The sequence below is a fragment of the Xenopus laevis genome, chromosome 1L (genome assembly GCF_017654675.1).
Source record: "Xenopus laevis strain J_2021 chromosome 1L, Xenopus_laevis_v10.1, whole genome shotgun sequence".
Taxonomy (NCBI): Eukaryota; Metazoa; Chordata; class Amphibia; order Anura; family Pipidae; genus Xenopus; species Xenopus laevis.
The window spans coordinates 223,013,449-223,031,740 of NC_054371.1; the positions used below are offsets into that span (position 1 = coordinate 223,013,449).

General features: G+C 39.5%; 1 protein-coding gene across 2 annotated transcripts in view; it reads right to left on the reverse strand.

Moving 5' to 3' along the window:
- Nucleotides 1-18,292, reverse strand: part of myo5b.L (myosin VB L homeolog) — a 159,834-nt gene that overhangs the window by 87,411 nt on the left and 54,131 nt on the right. For both annotated transcript variants that reach the window (XM_041570190.1, XM_018266955.2), the window contains exons 3-5: nt 16,592-16,757; nt 15,173-15,317; nt 243-399 (exon numbers count right to left, since the gene is read on the reverse strand). In XM_041570190.1, coding sequence (XP_041426124.1) covers nt 243-399; nt 15,173-15,317; nt 16,592-16,757 — 468 coding nt within the window. The remainder of the gene's footprint in view (nt 1-242; nt 400-15,172; nt 15,318-16,591; nt 16,758-18,292) is intronic.

The window sequence follows — 18,292 nt, forward strand, 5'->3', positions numbered from 1 at the left end:
GTGTAAAAATGACTGCATTGTACACTGTTTAAAAATATCCCACCACGGAATTAAAGAACATGACATTTAGAAGCGGGAAGGAAAGACAGAGAGAAAGTAAGTCTAGAGCAAAGAGATCTAGAAAACAGGTGAGAAAGGTCTAAGAACAGAAGAGGAAATAGAGAAATATACGAACTTGTTCTTGAATGTATTTTGCACATAACAATGTTATGAGGAATAAAGGAACAAACCAGTAATCTTACCTCCATGATGGGACTAGAAGCCAATACTTTCTCTTCCACATTAGTTTCACTTGCTGATCCGCCGACTGTAGCAAAGTAGCGCATGGCATATTTGGCAGATACGGTTTTCCCTGCTCCGGACTCTCCACTTACAATGATGGACTGGTTCTTTTCATCCCTGTTAGATATACATACATTATTACTTGCTTACACAAGTTAAAGGGGGTTATTCACCTTCAAACACTTTTTTTCAGTTCAGTTCAGATTCACTAAAATGCAAAGTTGCGTCTCTGCTGGCGATGTTTCGATAGCGTTAACAGTGATCCCCAACCAGTAGCTCGCGAGCAACATGTTGCTCCACAACCCCTTGGATGTTGCTCCCAGTGCTCTCAAAGCAGGTGATTATTTTTTAATTCCAGACTTGGAGACAAGTTTTGGTTGTATAAAAACCAGGTGTCCTGCCAAACAGAGCCTCCTGTAGGCTGCCAGTCCATATAGAGGCTACCAAATAGCCAATCACAGCCCTTATTTGACATCCCCATGAACTTTCTCATGCTTGTGTTGCTCTCCAAGGGGCAAATTCACTAAGGCACGAAGCGCCGAACGCTAGCGTTAATTCGCTAGCATTTGGCATTTTCGCTACTGCGCAAATTCACTAACGAACGCTGGCGTAGTTTCGCTAGTGTTACTTCGCAACCTTACGCCAGGCGAATCTTCGCTAGCAAAGAAACTACACACATTCACTAACTTGCGCAGTGTAGTGAACGCTACCTTTTACGCTAGACTTCCTTCGCCACCTCAGACCTGGCGAAGCGCAATAGAGTAGATAGGGATTGTTTCAAAAAAAATTTTTTCTAAGTCCCAAAAAACGCTGGCGTGTTTTCTACATGATGGCTGATAGGCTGAAAAAGATCGATTTTGGGGCTCCCCTTCCTCCCCCCTACATTTCCTGACTCATGGCAACTTACCTAGACAGTGGGCACATGTGTAGGGCAAAATAAAATTTTTATTTGCAGATTTGAAGGTTTTCTAGGCATTTGTAGTGCAGATACGTGTTCCTCCATTGAAATTTGAATTTCGCGCCGTATGCAAATTAGCCTTCGCTAGCGCAACTTCGCTTTATATAGCGAAACAATGCTAGCACAACTCCGCAACCTTACGCTACCCCTGTGCGCAACTTCGGATTTTAGTTTCCGCTGGCGAAACTACGCCTGGCGAAGTGCGGCGAAGTGCGGCGAAGTTGCGCCTGGCGCAACTTCGCATCTTAGTGAATTTGCCCCCAAGTCTTTTTACATTTAAATGTGGCTCACGAGTAAAAAAAAAGTTGGGGACCCCTGCGTTAATTCATCAGCACAAGCGTTTCGCTAACGTTCGTTTCTTCCTAGCGAAACTTCATTACTTAAAGAATGTTGGTGCAAATGCTTGAAGTGGCCACTTATTATTAAAAATGTCCAAGGAAGCAAAATAAAGACAAAAGAGATCCTCTAATGCCCTAGACATGAGCCCACCCTAAAACAAATGAGGCATGAGCTTCAAATGGTAAAAGAATAAAATATGAATAAACGCCATATTTTATAAACGCGAGCGTTTTAAAAAATAATTATGACTTTTTGGCGTACAGGATATGATGTCACTGACATAAGATTGAGGAAGGTGAAGCTTCATCTTATCAGTTCGCCAGGTTTAAGCTGGTGAAGGAAACTCTAGGGAAAGAGGTAACGTTCTGTAAATTTCGCTGTAACGTTTGTTCACCTGAGCGAAAATTTGCCAGGCAATAGGGCAAGAAACTGTGCTAGCGATGGCCTCTTTCGATAGCGAATTGTCTGACTGAAGCAGCTGTGAGGGGAGGGGAGGGTCACCAACTCTGTAACTGATCTAAATCGATCTATTAGTTGATCCATTTCTTATCTTTGTCCAAGCTGTTAGAATTGATACAATAGTTGTTAATATTCCCCATAGATCCTACTGAGAAATGGATCAACTAATGGAGCAAATTGTAACAGAATCTGCTTTAAACCTCAAATTTGGAAACATGGTAAACAATAAAAGCAATCGTAAAAAAAAAGTCTTTATTTCTAGTGAACACTCTGAAGACAACTGAAATTAAAAAATTGTTTGGAAGGTGAACAACTCCTTTAATATATATATTTGATGGATAACATCTACACAATTATTCAGGCAATAGCAACCAATACGAAATTTGCTTTCAACATTCTAACTACACTAGACTTAAAAAAGCTAAAGGTTTTTGCAATTAACTATGGAAAGGCATTGTCATTGCATTGGACTAATTCATTTTCCACTTGAGCAGCAGGGAATGGATATGGGAACTCTAGTTATGTCTGACAATGCCCCCTTTGTGCAGCCTGATATCTGCTTGTTATGTGTCCAATAATAATACTTTTTCATGTATAGAAGTGGCCTCCTGTGGTTATGTGATGCTCTATTGCTTCTAGGGCTCCCCACATTAGAATTGACTGTGAATCAAACTTTATTAGTCCAATAATGTTGCTTTAGCTGAGAGTAGAAAGGACTTTCAGTAAACTATTTGGCCTGTGGGCCATTTGCCAACAACAATTTGTGGTATATTTTACAAAATACAGAGAATTAAGCAATTTAACTTTTTGAGGCCATATTTGGTGTGTCTGTAGTATTAAATGGATGGTTTACCTTTAAAGGAAAACGATACCCCCAAACAATGTAGGTCGCTATAAAAATATATTGCATAAAACAGCTCATATGTAAAACCCTGATTCATGTAAATAAACCATTTTCAAAATAATATACTTTTCTAGTAGTATGTGCCATTGAGTAATCATAAATAGAAAATTGCCATTTTAAAAAAATAAGGGCCGTCCCCTGGGATCTTATGATGCCCACAAACAAACCAAAGAAACTATACATGTAGGTCACATGAGCCAATTAACAGACAGAGTTGTGTTTTTGCTTCAACGCTTCTTCCTGTTACAGTTAGAGTTGAAGTATTTCTGGTCAGGTGATCTCTTCCTGTTACAGTTAGAGCTGCAGTATTTCTGGTCAGGTGATCTCTTCCTGTTACAGTTAGAGCTGCAGTATTTCTGGTCAGGTGATCTCTTCCTGTTACAGTTAGAGCTGTAGTATTTCTGGTCAGCTGATCTCTTCCTGTTGCAGTTAGAGCTGCAGTATTTCTGGTCAGGTGATCTCTTTCTGTTACAGTTAGAGCTGCAGTATTTCTGGTCAGCTGATCTCTTCCTGTTGCAGTTAGAGCTGCAGTATTTCTGGTCAGGTGATCTCTTCCTGTTACAGTTAGAGCTGCAGTATTTCTGGTCAGGTGATCTCTTCCTGTTACAGTTAGAACTGCAGTATTTCTGGCCAGGTGATCTCTTTCTATTACAGATAGAACTGCAGTATTTCTGGCCAGGTGATCTCTGAGGCAATAAACAGACCATCACAAAATGGTGGTTCAAGACAAGAGATGTAAAAGGGCAGTTTTTACTTAAATATATATTCCAGTTTTGTAAGATTCTTTCATATGCCACTTAATTTGAAATAAACTATCTGTTGCTTAAGTATTCATTTTGGGGGTATAGTTTTCCTTTAAGGTAACTTTTAGTATGGTATAGAACGGCCACTTCTAAGTAATTTTTTAATTGGTCTTCATTATAAATTTTTTATCGTTTTATGATTATTTGCCTTTTTCTTCTGACTCTTTCCAGCTTTCAAATGGGGTTACTTTTTATTCCTCATCTTTCTATTCAGGTCTCTCCTATTCATATTCCAGTTTCTTATTCACATCAGTGCATGGTGGCTAGAATGCTTATAATGCGCTTATTTTCTGGCTTCTTCTTTCTTCAAATTTTCCAGGGCAGACACATGCCGAGTAGAACGAAATAGCCGACTTTTTAATTAAAGTTAACTCTAATGCGCATGCGCAGCCGCACGAAAAAAAAGAAACCGGAAAAGAAGATCTGGTGCTCGCTGGAATAACCCAGGGCCGGTGCAGTTTTCTGCAGATAGAAGCAATGGTCCAGGGTTTCCGATAAGTCAATACAATCACTTAGGGGTTCCTAACATTTATCACCCCCAAGTGCAAGACAACTTTCCTTCTTCTTTAATGAGGTTAGTACAGAAAAAACAGCACATAGTAAATGGGTTGATTCAGAGAATTGGGCATGGATTTATGTTGGAATGCCGCTTACTCAATTGAAGATTATTTTTGGATTCCTTCTGGAAGTTAAAGGGATCCTGTCATCAGAAAACATGTTCTTTTCAAAACACATCAGTTAATAGTGCTACTCCAGCAGAATTCTGCACTGAAATCCATTTCTCAAAAGAGCAAACAGATTTTTTTATATTCAATTTTGAAATCTGACATGGGGCTAGACATTTTGTCAATTTCACAGCTGCCCCCAGTCATGTGACTTGTGCCTTCACTTTAGGAGAGAAATGCTTTCTGGCAGGCTGCTGTTTTTCCTTCTCAATGTAACTGAATGTGTCTCAGTGGGACATGGGTTTTTACTATTGAGTGTTGTTCTTAGATCTACCAGGCAGCTGTTATCTTGTGTTAGGGAGCTGTTATCTGGTTACCTTCCCATTGTTCTTTTATTTGGCTGCTGGGGGGGAAAAGGGAGGGGGTGATATCACTCCAACTTGCAGTACAGCAGTAAAGAGTGATTGAAGTTTATCACAGCACAAGTCATATGACCAGGGGCAGCTGGGAAATTGACAAAATGTCTAGCCCCATGTCAGATTTCAAAATGAAATATAAAAAAATCTGTTTGCTCTTTTGAGAAATGGATTTCAGCGCAGAATTCTGCTGGAGCAGCACTTTTAACTGATTCATTTTGAAAAAAAATGTTTTTTCCCATGACAGTATCCCTTTAAGTGACCGCCTTGAGTTGTCACTCACAATAAAATGATTATCGGCCAAGCACAATAAAAGGATTCAGCCGCTTTTCTACAGAGTTCTGACATAAAAGCTGTGCTTCTGAGAGATTCCCATTGTGCGGCGGATGATAATTTGGGAGCAGCAGGGCAGAATAATTAAAACAAAGCGCCAAGTATTTGATTAGAGCTTCTGTACTCTCATGATTCGTCCCCAACAAACATATCAGATGAGCCATTGCTGAAGTATTTATAGGGCAGATTTACACAGCACTGTCCAGACCAAGGCCTTCAGGCTGAATAATACGTTTCATCGTTTCTAGTCTTCCCTTGTTCTGGATGTAATGCCCCAGAGCAGTCAAATAAGTGCAGATAACAATGTTATTTAGGGGTTCATAAAAGCCCAACGATTGTTTGTGTTAAAGGGTGCTTGTTCTGAATGGCAACAAAAAAGAGAACAAAATAAAAAGAGATAGCCGTGAGCTGTTTTCAACAGAAGAATTGTTTCAAAGAGGGAACTAATGCACAAATGCTGGGTCACTCTCTAAAGTAAACATAACAGAGGAGCTTTGTTGTTCGTGGGACTAATAGGAAGTTGGTCTCATTTTCAGCAATAATTAAAGGGAAAATGTTTTTTTCAAAACACATCAGTTAATAGTGCTGCTCCAGCAAAAATCTGCACTGAAATCCATTTAGTAAAAGAGCAAACTGTTTTTTTTTTTTATCCTTAATTTTGAAATCTGACATGTGACTAGAGACATTTTGTCAGTTTCCCAGCTGCTTATCATTCCAAAAATATCCCAACACTAATTTTGAGGTTCAGACTAGTATAAGTAATTTTTGTCCGCTTGATCCTCTATAATATAAAGATTTATAGCGGTTTAAAGGCCGCTCACCGTTGGTAGTAATTGGCTCCGGTGAACCTGCCCCGAGCCCTGCGCTTATTACACAATCCTTCACACGTTATTTCCAACGGTTATAGATGAATATAAGGATCGGCTTACCCTCTCCATGGGGTGACCCGGGTGCTGCCGCCCCGAGTCTGTCGCTAAGGGAGACGTTTTCACAATACAAATCCAAGACATTGCAGCGCACTCCAAAGTCAAAAAGATCGCTCAGGTTCGTTTTCGGTTAAAAGATCATCCTTTATTGATTTACATCAGATTAAAAAGAAATGCTAGCTCATGGTCTGACGCGTTTCGTAACTATGTACTTCATCAGAGACCTTCCATTTCCCAGCTGCCCCCAGTCATGTGACTTGTGCTCTGATAAACTTCAATCACTCTTTACTGCTGTACTGCAAGTTGGAGTGATATCACCCCCTGCCTTTCCCCCCAGCAGCCTAACAACAGAACAACGGGAAGGTAACCAGATAGCAGCTCCCTAAAGCTGGCCATAGATGTTGAGATTTTTAAAAGATCAGATCCTGATCGTCAGACCACGATCTTCTCAGAACGATCGTACGAATTTACCATCAACTAAAAAGACCAATTTGCCAGGAAAACAAAGGGGAGCTGCCTGCTTGGCCCTGCAAACATAGATAGATTGCACTGGGACCAACAAAGATTTTTTGACCTGGCCGATCAATTCCTGACAGATGTCGGCCGAAAAATCGTAAGATGTACGATCGTTCGAATCCCACTTACCGCACGATAATTTCGAAAGATTGGTCGGACTTCGCTAAAATCGGTCGTTCGGCAAGATGCGTCTATGGGGAGCATTACACAAGATAACAGCTCCCCGGTAGATCTTAGAACAGCACTCAATAGTAAAATCCAGGTCTCACTGAGACACATTCAGTTACATTGAGTAGGAGAAACAACAGCCTGCCAGAAAGCAGTTCCATCCTAAAGTGCTGGCTCTTTCTGAAATCACATGACCAGGCGAAATGACCTGAGATGCACCTACACACCAATATTACAACTAAAAAAAATACACTTGTTGGTTCAGGAATAACATTTTATATTGTAGAGTGAATTATTTGCAGTGTAAACAGTGCAACCACATCATAAAAATCATGACAGAATCCCTTTAAGCAGACTTGGTACTGTATATGACGTATGTTATTTGCTTTACTTTGTTGTGGGACAGGGATCTGAGGGTCCTCAGTGGATTGATCCTGACAGCACCAGATCCTCATATACAAACATGTATAACAAGATCTGCATGAGGACTGGGGAACATTAGCATCATGGCTGGAAAAAAAGCAACAGACTGCAAGCTCTTTGGGGCAGTTAATCTCATTCTGTGTATTGAAACTCCAAGAATTTATATATTCAATCTCATTGATTCATCTATATTAACTGTAGCCCTGTTTATGTTTACCCCGAGATTGATACATCTGCTAACACAAAGCAGTAAAGAAAGTTATGATGTGGTATAATGGACCAAGTACTAAATGCAAATGTAAAGGGCTGAGCTGTATAAGCTATTGCGGTGCCGGTCCATTGGTTTCATCATCACATATTCAGATCATGCCAAGAATGCACCCAGCCAGAAAGACTGGAAGCTGAGGCTGCTATTTTGGCCTGAATGTTCTGTAGGGAACGGCATTAAAGTACGTCACTGTGCCTGAGGTGTGTGCTCTATTTTAAAGGGGAACTATCGCGAAAATGACAATTTAATATAAGCTTCATCATACTGAAATAAGAAACTTTGTAAATACAATCAATTAAATATTCTACGTTGTTTCTGAAATAATCAAGTTTATCTTCACTATTCCTCTCTCAGCATCTGTTTCTCCTCATTCTGTCTTCATGCAGCAGTTGGGTGTCAGATATTCATTGACAGTTAGATCCAATATATCTTATAGGAGGGGCTTCCTTTCCTAGCAGATGTTTTAGAGTTCACTCAAATAACTGATTCCAGTACAAACAAAATCTAACAAAATAAATGCCTTTTGCACAAATTCTGCATGTAGAGAGACATGATGTCTGGTGATTTTAATAGAGTGAGCTCTAATACATCTTCTAGGCAAAAGGAGCCCCCCTATAAGATATATTGGATGTAACTGTCAATGAATATCTGACACCCAACTGCTGCATGAAGACAGAATGAAGAGAAACAGATGCTGAGAGAGAGATAGTGAAATAAACTTGATTATTTCACAAACAGTACATAATATTTAATTGTTTGTATTAAGAAAGTTTCTTATTTCAGTAAGATGAAGCAAATATTAAATTAAAATTTTCGCGATAGTTCCCCTTTTTAAGTTTCCGGAATACACAAACATCTCTCACTCCTTCATATGTGATTGGTTAACTAAAAATAATGCAGCGCTAGGCCCATAGAGTTCATGGTTTCCTAAAACAAACGGAGGCATTTTCTGTATCAAAAATGTGAAAAATGCTGGTTTAATTTCGACAGAACATGTGTTACAATGGGTTGTGAGAGCTCAGAGCAGTCAAACAGCAACACTGAGCTCTAAAACCCTTTGAATATTTCACCCAAATGCAAATCAAGTGGAGATTTGGTTGTTGTTTTCCAGGACAGAATACAAATATGAATGTAAAATCCATTGTTATTCGGCAGCACCCATGATAAAAAAAAGTAAGGGGAAGTACAAGTTTGAGACCTGTTATCCAGAATGCTCGGAACCTGGGGTTTTCCGGATAAGGGATTGTTCCATAATTTGGATCTTCATACCTTAAGTCTACTATCATATAAACATTAAATAAACCCAATAGGCTGGTTTTGCTTCCAATAAGGATTAATTATATCTTAGTTGGGATCAAGTACAAGCTACTGTTTTATTATTACACAGAAAAAGGAAATCATTTTTAAAAATCTGGATTATTTGGATAAAATTTGGGATTTGGCCAAATCGCCGAATCCTTCATGAAATATTTGGCCAAATACCGAAACAAAACTGAATTTGCATATTCAAATCTGGGGTGGGAAAGCAAAAAGTGGGAAAAACTTTTTTACATCCTTGTTTTGTAAGGAAAAGTCACGTGGTTTCCCTTTCTGTCCCTAATTTACATATGCTAATTAGGATTTGGTTTCAGATGCGGTTCGGCCAGATACAAGAATTCGTCCGAATTTGAATCCTGCTGAAAAAGAATTCTGGCTGAATCCCAAACCGAATCCTGGATTTGGTACATCCCTAGATAAAATCAAGTTTATGGGAGATGGTCTTTCCGTAATTCTGATCTTTCGGGATAACGGGCGTCCAGATAAGGATCCCATACCTGTACTCACTCAAATGAAAATATGAGAAATAAACACAACAATTTAGAGATGGGGAGACTATTAGGGATGCACCGAATCCAGGATTTGGCCAAGATTCAGCCTTTTTCAGCAGGATTCGGCCGAACCAAATCCAAAAAATAACGTGACTTTTTCTCACACAAAGAAATTCAAAACATTTTTAGCAGTCCTTAAAGGGGTGGTTCATCTGTTAAGGTACCTTTTATTATGTCATAGAACGGCCAATTCTAAGCAACTTTTCAATTGGTTTTCATTTTTTTTTTTTTATAGTTTTATAGTTATTTGCCTTTTTTTTCTGACTTTTTGCAGCTTTCAAATGGGCGTCGCTGACTCCCTTCTAAGAAAACAAATGCTCTGTAAGGCTACAAATGTATTGTTATTGCTACTTTTTATTACTCATCTTTCTATTCAGGCCTCTCCTATTCATATTCCAGTCTCTTATTCAAATCAATGCATGGTTGCTAGGGGAATTTGGTCCCTAGTTAGCAGATTGGTTAAGATGCAAATTAAAGAGCTGCTGAATAAAAAGCTAAATAACTCAAAAACCACAAGTAATAAAAAATGAAAACCAACTGAAAATTGTCTCAGAATATCCCTCTCTACATCACGAAAAGTTATCTTAAAGGTGAACAACCCCCTTAACCCTTTGCCTGCCAAGCACTTATGGTGTACGTTCTTTAGCAGCTGAGCTTTCTCTCTGCGTCGGCGGCAGATGTGGGAACTACGATGCTAGAGGGTGGAAATTTTGAGGTGATTTTTGGAAATGTCACCAAAATCACCAAATTTAGGAGTGTTTGCGGCTTGGTGCTTTGGAGTAGAAAGACATGCATACCCAATTTGGATTCGCAGGAATGTGTACTTTCTGAAAATATATGGTTTTCTGGGGTGAACTTACTTTTTTCTACCTTTGCCCCCCCCCCAAAAAAACGATGTAAATGTGTTGATTTTGCAGTAGCTGAAATGACAGACCATATGGGGGTCTTCATTTTGGGGCCCCTATATGCCACGTGCTTGGGTACACCTATACATATTGGGCATCAAACTGTTCAGGGGACCCCAGGCTTTCATATTTGGGGTGATTTATCTTGATACTCAATAGTATGTGGGAAATACGATGCTGCAGGGTGGAAGATTTGAGGTGATTTTTGGAAATGTCACCAAAATTGCCAAATTTAGGAAGGGTTTGCGGCTTGGTGCTTTGGAGAATAAAGACTTGCATACCCAATTTGGATTCGGGGGAATGTGCACTTTCTGAAAATATATGGTTTTCTGGGGTGAACGTGCTTTTTTCTAACTTTGCCCCCCCAACTATGTCTATATTTTAGGGTCCCTATGATACCCCATGTTTAGGTAAACCTATATATATTGGGCATCAAACTGTTCAGTGGACCCCAGGCTTTCATATTTGGGGTTTTACATTGATACCTAATGGGTTGTGGGAGATATGATGCTGTAGATTGGAAGCTTTGAGGTAATTTTTAAAAAAAAATCACCAATTTCTATAAAACATTATAACTTTAGGAAACAATTGCAACTTGGTAGTTTGGAGTACAAAGATATATTTACCCACTTTTGATTCACCAGAATCTGTTCTTTCTAATAATAGGTATTTTTCTAGGGTAAACTACTGTTAGTGGAATGTTTGGCCTTGAAATCAGAAGTATGCCGTTTGGGGAGTGGTGCTTTGGAAATTTGGTAGTGTACTGCTTGTAGATTTCAATCTATACAAGTGAGAAATTTCTATAAAACTATATATATTTGGTATTGCCGCGTTCAGGAGACATAGACCTTTCCAAATCGGCTGTGTTCTCGTACATAAAATAAATGATGTTTCTGATATATGTGATTGTTCTTTGTGAAACATGATTTTTTTTCATTTTATTAGACACTTAGAAGCCTATATTTTTACAGAAGTAGAATTACACCAAAATTCTTGCATATTTTGAAAGTTCAGGTTGTCCTGAAAAAAAACAATATATTGTTTTCCTGGGTAAACTAAAATACCGGCTGGGAAAGGCCCTTACAGTGAAAGAGTACAAAGGGGTATATTTATCAAAGAGTAAAGTTAATAGTGAAGTTCCGCCACTAGAGTGAAATTCCGCCACTTTCCATTCATTTCTATGGGATTTTTAAAGGCGTATTTATCAAAGGGTGAACTTTCACCCATTGATAAATATGCCTTTCAAAATCCCATAGAAATTAATTTTGAGCTGCAGAATTTCACTCTAGTGGCGGAACTTCACTCTTTGATAAATTTACCCCAAAATGTCTAAAAACTGCTTGGCAGTAGATGTTAGCATCTAGGACAAAACTTGTAGACAGAAAAAAATGTTTTTCTCCTAACTCACTTCCAGTTTTTCCCATAGACTTTAATAGAGTTTTTGTGCAATATAAACCATAAGATACATTTTTCTGAATTGAATTGCATGTAATTGAATCTCATCCATGACTTTTCACGTGAATCTGGCCCTTTATTTATTTATTTTTGTTAAATACATAATGTGAGTGTCCCCAGCCTGGAACTCTGCCATTCTGAGAGATTCCAAAACATAATTAACCCAGAGGCAAACACAGAGAAGCTGTAATGAGGCAAATCCATTCAGCCTTGCTGAACTGCAACTTTATTTGCTATTTTGTTGGAAAATGTTTTATAAATCCCAATCCTACGCAGTGTTTATAACCCTCTCTGTGGGTAATGAGAAATCAGAGCAGGTCGTTTGGTAGCAGTGGCATATTGAAATATTTCTATTCCCGGTGCATAAAGTGCCACTGCTGCTGGACCCCGGGGGACTGGTCTGAGCGCATTCAGGAGGAAAAAAAGGATATCAAATAAAATGTAGATTTCAGGAGCTTGTGCCCCTTCATAATGAATTCTCAGCGACAATATGAAACGCTCTTTACATTTAGAACCCAGTCGGTGAATCCAATCGAATACAGTGTTCAATGATAAAGGGATTTACATAATGGGAAGATACACACGGAGCGCACAGTTAGGTCTCTCTGCCCAGACACAACATTAAAGTCCCTGAGCCGGAATGTCCATCAACGTCAGTGATTTCTTATAGTTACTAGTCTCTTAAAACACTGCCACAACTACATATCCCAGCATCCTCCATCAATCAAGGTTCTCTGGATTTGATTTAATGTCACCAACAGCAGGACTACCACAGCTTAATAACTCTCAGTGTAACTCCCTCGATATTCTACAAAGTAACCAGAACTTGTCTGTATATATAAAGTTTGCTACACCTACTGACCGATATTTTATATCTTCTAGTGGGGTTGGAAAAAGCAAGAAAACATATGAAATATGAATTTCAAAGGCATGCCTTATTAAAGTCACTTTTCTCTAGTAACCTCTGAGCCCCAAATCTTGTGGCATAAAGTTGCATCCAGTCTCTTAACATACTGTCTGGTCAGTTCCAGAGAAATGGGTTGTTCACCTTTAAGTTAACTTTTAGTATGATGTAATGAGATGACTTGCAATTGGTTTTCATTTTTTATTATTTGTTGTTTTTGAGTTATTTAGCTTTTTATTCAGCAGCTCTCCAGATTGCAACGTCAGCCATCTGGTTGCTACAGTCCAAATTCCCCTAGCAACCATGCATTGATTTGAATATGGGACTGGAATATGAATAGGAGAGGTCTGAATAGAAAGATGAGTAATAAAAAGTCACTTACTGAGCTTAGGGACCCACTCACAATATACAGTACATATAGAATAGAAATGTCACAATATAAGGCTGATTAGTAATTAATACAGATAATTACTACATGGCAGCACAGAAACCAGTGCAATTAGCATCAGAATTGAATAATCAGCAAACCTGTAGCATCAGCTTATATTACAGCCAGGGAAGCTCATTTTCTGCTGGATAATTAGTGACGAGCCCTAAGCTTAGCTTCTCAACAGCCAATCAGAGCCCACTGAGCATGTGAGTGTCACAGACACTTTCCAAGATGGTGACCCCCTGTGACAAGTTTGAAGTCCTGGATCATTGCTGCTATTGACAAGCTCAAACTTTAGCCTCGTGCAATAAGTTCACTCTATAAAATATGCCATTTTTAGCCACATTCATTTTTAGGGTTTTGTTCTCCTTTAGGGCAGAGACACACACTCTGCTATTTTGGGAGAATAGTCGCCGACGACAAATCGCTTCTTCTTCGGGTGACTAATCTCCCTGAACTGACTTCCCGCCGGCTAGAATGAAAATCGCCAGCGGGATGGCACTCTGAACAATTCGTCTTCTGAAGTTGCCTCACGAGCGATCCGAGTGCCATTCCGCCCCCGCGATTTACATTCTAGCCAGCGGGAAGGCAGTTCAGGGAGATTATTTTCCCGAAGAAGAAGCGATTTGTCACTGCGCAACTTATCTCCCGAAATAGCAGCCTGTGTCTCTTCCCTTAAACAGGAACAAATTAGGTAGAAACCTGTGTGTTTTTGGTCTTTGAACCAGCTGAAGGCATTGTCTCCAAAGATGCCCCAGTAGCTCCCCATCTTCTTTTTTGCTGATTCACTGCACGTGCTCTGCTGTCAGCCACCTGGGATTCCAGTAATCTGGAATCTCCACAAGACACAGCATTTGCTTAGGAATTCCACAAAATTGCAAGATTCCCATTTAAGAACAGACGAGAAGCAACGCAACCCCAATTCCCGGCCTACACTCTTGTAACACAAATAAAATCAAATGGAAAGTGTATATACGGCTATGGGCAGCAGCTGTCCCTTTTCTGACTCCAGGGCCCATGGCTGGAAAAACACATATAAATCTATTAATAATTCACAATTCTTCTCTCCAAGGAAAAGGGGCTTCTTCTTGACTTTATTGAAGCAATGAGGCCAGATGCTGCATCCCCTTTGTCTCCCATGTAAATGTGCCCTCAATTCAGAATCTCCAAAAAAAAAAAGCTCAATCATAACACACTTCAATTCCTAACATCGGCCGTCAGTAACGGGATATACACAGCTCAATAAATCCTGTAGCGGTTTATGCCTATGAATATTAATATATGAAAGCAATTAAAAGCCTCTGTTTGGGAACACGGCCAACCGGAATAATTGTCTGTGTCTTGTTTGTTAGAACAGTCTGAATCCCTGGGAGAAGATAACAAAGAATCAGTCATCTAGGGGTATAATTGATACACGTTACAGAAGATACACAATTCTTACTTCTGTAAACTTACTGTACGTGCCCTGGCTGGAATCTATAGAGGCAAACATATCATTAGATTGCTATAGAGATCTACTGCACTCAGACAATAACAGATATTGGCGTTTATACTTTACCCTACCAGTCATCATTAAAGGACTTGTTCACCTCTGAGTTAACTGTTAGTATGATGTAGAGAGTGATATTCTGAGATGATTTGCAATTGGTTTTCATTTTTTATTACTTGTGGTTTTTGAGTTATTTAGCTTTTTATTCAGCAGCTCTCCGGTTTGCAGTTTCAGCAATCTTGTTGCTAGGGTCCAAATTCCCCTATCAACCATGCAGTGATTTGAATAAGAGACGGGACGATGAATAGAAAGATGAGTACTAAAAGGTAGCAATACGAATAAATGCGTTATCTCAGAGAGCATTTGTTTTTAGATGGGGTCAGCGACCCCCATTCTGAAAGTTGATGAAAGTAAGATGAAGAAGGCAAAAAACTACAAAAAAATAAAAAATGATCGTCAATGAAAAACTGCTTAGAATTGACCATTCCATAACATACTAAAAGTTAACTTGAAGGCGACCCACCCCTTTTATTCATTTTATTGCTCAGGTGGTTCTCTAATCTTGGGGCGAAGTGTCAGGTTGTGGGCAGAGAGGTATTAACTACATTAATGGCACAGCTCATGTTCCAAGGAAAATCTTTAGAAGGAATGAGGCAGTTACCTGGCCATCTGCTTATAAGCCTCTTCAGCCACTGCAAATATGTGAGGGTCCATGTCCCCCATATTTTGGCCGCTGTATGCGTAGATAACATCTTCTCCGTAGATTGGCAACTGCTGGTATGGGTTTATGGCAACAAGTACAATTCCTGCAAGGACATAGATATTTAAACATGAATCAGATTCATTTGCATTCATTATTTTATTGGCACCTGATACACACTGGGGGTCATTTATCAACGCTGGGCAAATTTGCCCAAGGGCAATAACCTATGGCAACCAATCAAATGATTGGTTGCTATAGTTATAATCAGAGAATATCTGACTTGGAGGTCCATGACCTGTATAAAAACATTCGGCCTGCAGCCTTGTGTTTTTATATGGTCATAGAACTCCTAATGATATAACTTATAATATCCTTATATTTTACAAGAGGGGGTAATTTAATCACTATAAAAGCCTTGGGCAAACTATGGTCCTCCACTGTCTATGGAATTTGGAATCTGCAGTTCAGCAATATCAAGTCTGATTAAATAATGAGGATATAGAGTATGATGGTAAACATAGTTATAACCAGCAGCCAGAGCACAGTGGGGCTCATTTATCAACACTGGGCAGTTACCTATAGCCATTTTGGAGTCAGGAAGGATTTTTTTCCCCCTCTGAGGCAAATTGGAGAGGCTTCAAATGGGGGTTTTCCTCTGGATCAACTGGCAGTTAGGCAAGGTTGAGCTTGATGGACATGTGTCTTTTTTCAATCTAACTTACTATGTTACTATGTTAAAAGTGCACTTAAAGGAGACATATTATGTAAAAAAAAATGTGCATTAAACTCTTTAGATATAGAAGGAATGTGCTTTAAAAAGTTTTTTTCTGGTTACTTTAGTGTACATTTATGCAAAAACCCTACTAGTCCCGCCCTTCTGTTCCACTTCCTGCTGCCTCCATTCCCAGGCTGTACAGGGGAGCCTCACTCAGCACACTGCACAGTAGGACAGGAACCAATCAGCAGCTATGCTGACCTGATAAGGAACTGAAGCCTGTCTTTGCTTGTGTGACTGCAGGGCTGTGATTGGCTGTCCCTCTCCATCTGTGTTTCTGGCAGGGACCATTAGGACACGCCCACCCTTCATTTGAAACAGGGACCAGAGAACCTTTATGGGGGGCTCAAATAAAGGGGCTAATTTTAAAAACAAAATTAAATTACCGTCAAAAGTAAAACCAGCACCATATAGTATATTTTATTGCCTACAAATTTTTTTTTTTATATATATATATATATATATTCTATATGTCTCCTTTAAAGGTGAACCACCTTATTTAAGGGAAGGCCACAGAGCAGTAATAAGTATATCAGTACTTGGTTTTTTTCGCAAGGGCCAAAAAAAGTTAACATTAGTATTACTAATTTAGACTCTCTTACCACAATAAGTGTAAATGTGATTTGATTCCATGAAACGGACTTTTAGGTTATGGAGTACGGCCGGTTCATGAAGATAACTCAGAGCCGTCAGGTCATTCTCTCCCACCAGGATATCCGGGTTGCGGAGATGCGGTAACTGGTTTGGATCCACGGGGTGCTGTATGACCTGACAACAGATCCATAGAAAAGTTATTATAGTTTAGGTGAAGTTATAAGTAATATGCCACATCCCTTTTTTGATCATACAATAAGTACAGCAACCATGTTTTCGGAAGCAGCAAACAGAAACCAACCAAAAGGTCTGCTCATGCATATATTTTGTATAAACCAATGAAGAGTATAATAATGACACGCATAATACTTCCACTTTCCATAAGCATACACACAAACACACATATTTTTTAAAGGGCAAGTAATAACTGGAGGATCACAACTGCCTTGTCCCCTAAAAAGGATGGGAATGGCTAGCGGTACTTGTAAGGTTATTGGTGTAAATGTTTAATAAAGGAATACAAAAGACAACTTTACATCTATTTAAGGCCTGTGTCATACCTGCAAAACTAGAACCTGCTTTTTGTGAATTGCCTGAAAGTTGCAGCACATCGTTTCACATATATTTCTACCTTGTGGGCAGGCCTGGACTGGCAATCTGTGGGTTGCTGTCATTGTAAACAGGAAGTGATGTCATCGGAAGTAGACGTGACCAGAAAAAAGGAGTAAATATCCCTATTGAGAAGACCCGCAGCCCGACCCGCAAACCCGCAGAACCGCCGACCCGCGTCTATAACCGCACCCGGAACTTCTATCAGCAACACGCAGGGTACCGCAGGTTTTTGCGGGTAACCCGCGGGTACCCGACCTGCTGCAGGACTCTAGTGTGGGCTAATTGGGCCTCTGTGTACCTGAAATGCCAAGGCCTATTTTAATTCTGGTCTGGTCTGGTCCTGCTTGTGGGTCACAGATAACTCAGCTGGAAAGGACACAGCTCTCTATATATATCAAACCTTTCCTCCGACAGGTGACGAGTTCTGCTTTTCACTGTAACTGATGCGATGGTTTGGATGAGGGACGGACAGAGGGATCTGTGATATTTATACCAATGAAACTGTCAATAGACTGTACGTAGCTATGCATCTAAAATTACTGTCATACAGAACATGTATCTAAACCTTCATTTAATTGGATATCAAGAGGAATCCATCCCCAGGGTAATCCATCCCTTCGGTAACAGATCAAGGCTGAGGATGATGGGAATTGTAGTTTATGACAGCTAGCAGGCAGAGCATTTCACATTCAGGTTATTGCATGTTTATAAGTGTGCAAGCTGATCTGGTTTCCAGTTGATACTGATTAAAGCTGACTATACACAGGCACATAAAAGTTGAAGGCTCTGACCCTTGTATGAGACCCTCGGCCTGTGTCTTGGCTTGTGTATATATGGCAGCTTAAAGGGGTTGTTCACCTTTTAATTAACTTTTAGTATGATGTAGACAGTGATTGAGACAATTTTTAATTGGTTTAAATTATTTATTATTTGTGGTTTTTGAGTTATTTAGCTTTTTATGCAGCAGCGCGTTTCCAATTTCAGTCATCTAGTTGCTAAGGTCCAATTTGCCCTGACAAAATGCACTGATTTGAATAAGAGATTGGAATATGAATATAAAGTAGAAGAGCATTTGTTTTAGATGGGGTCAGTGACCC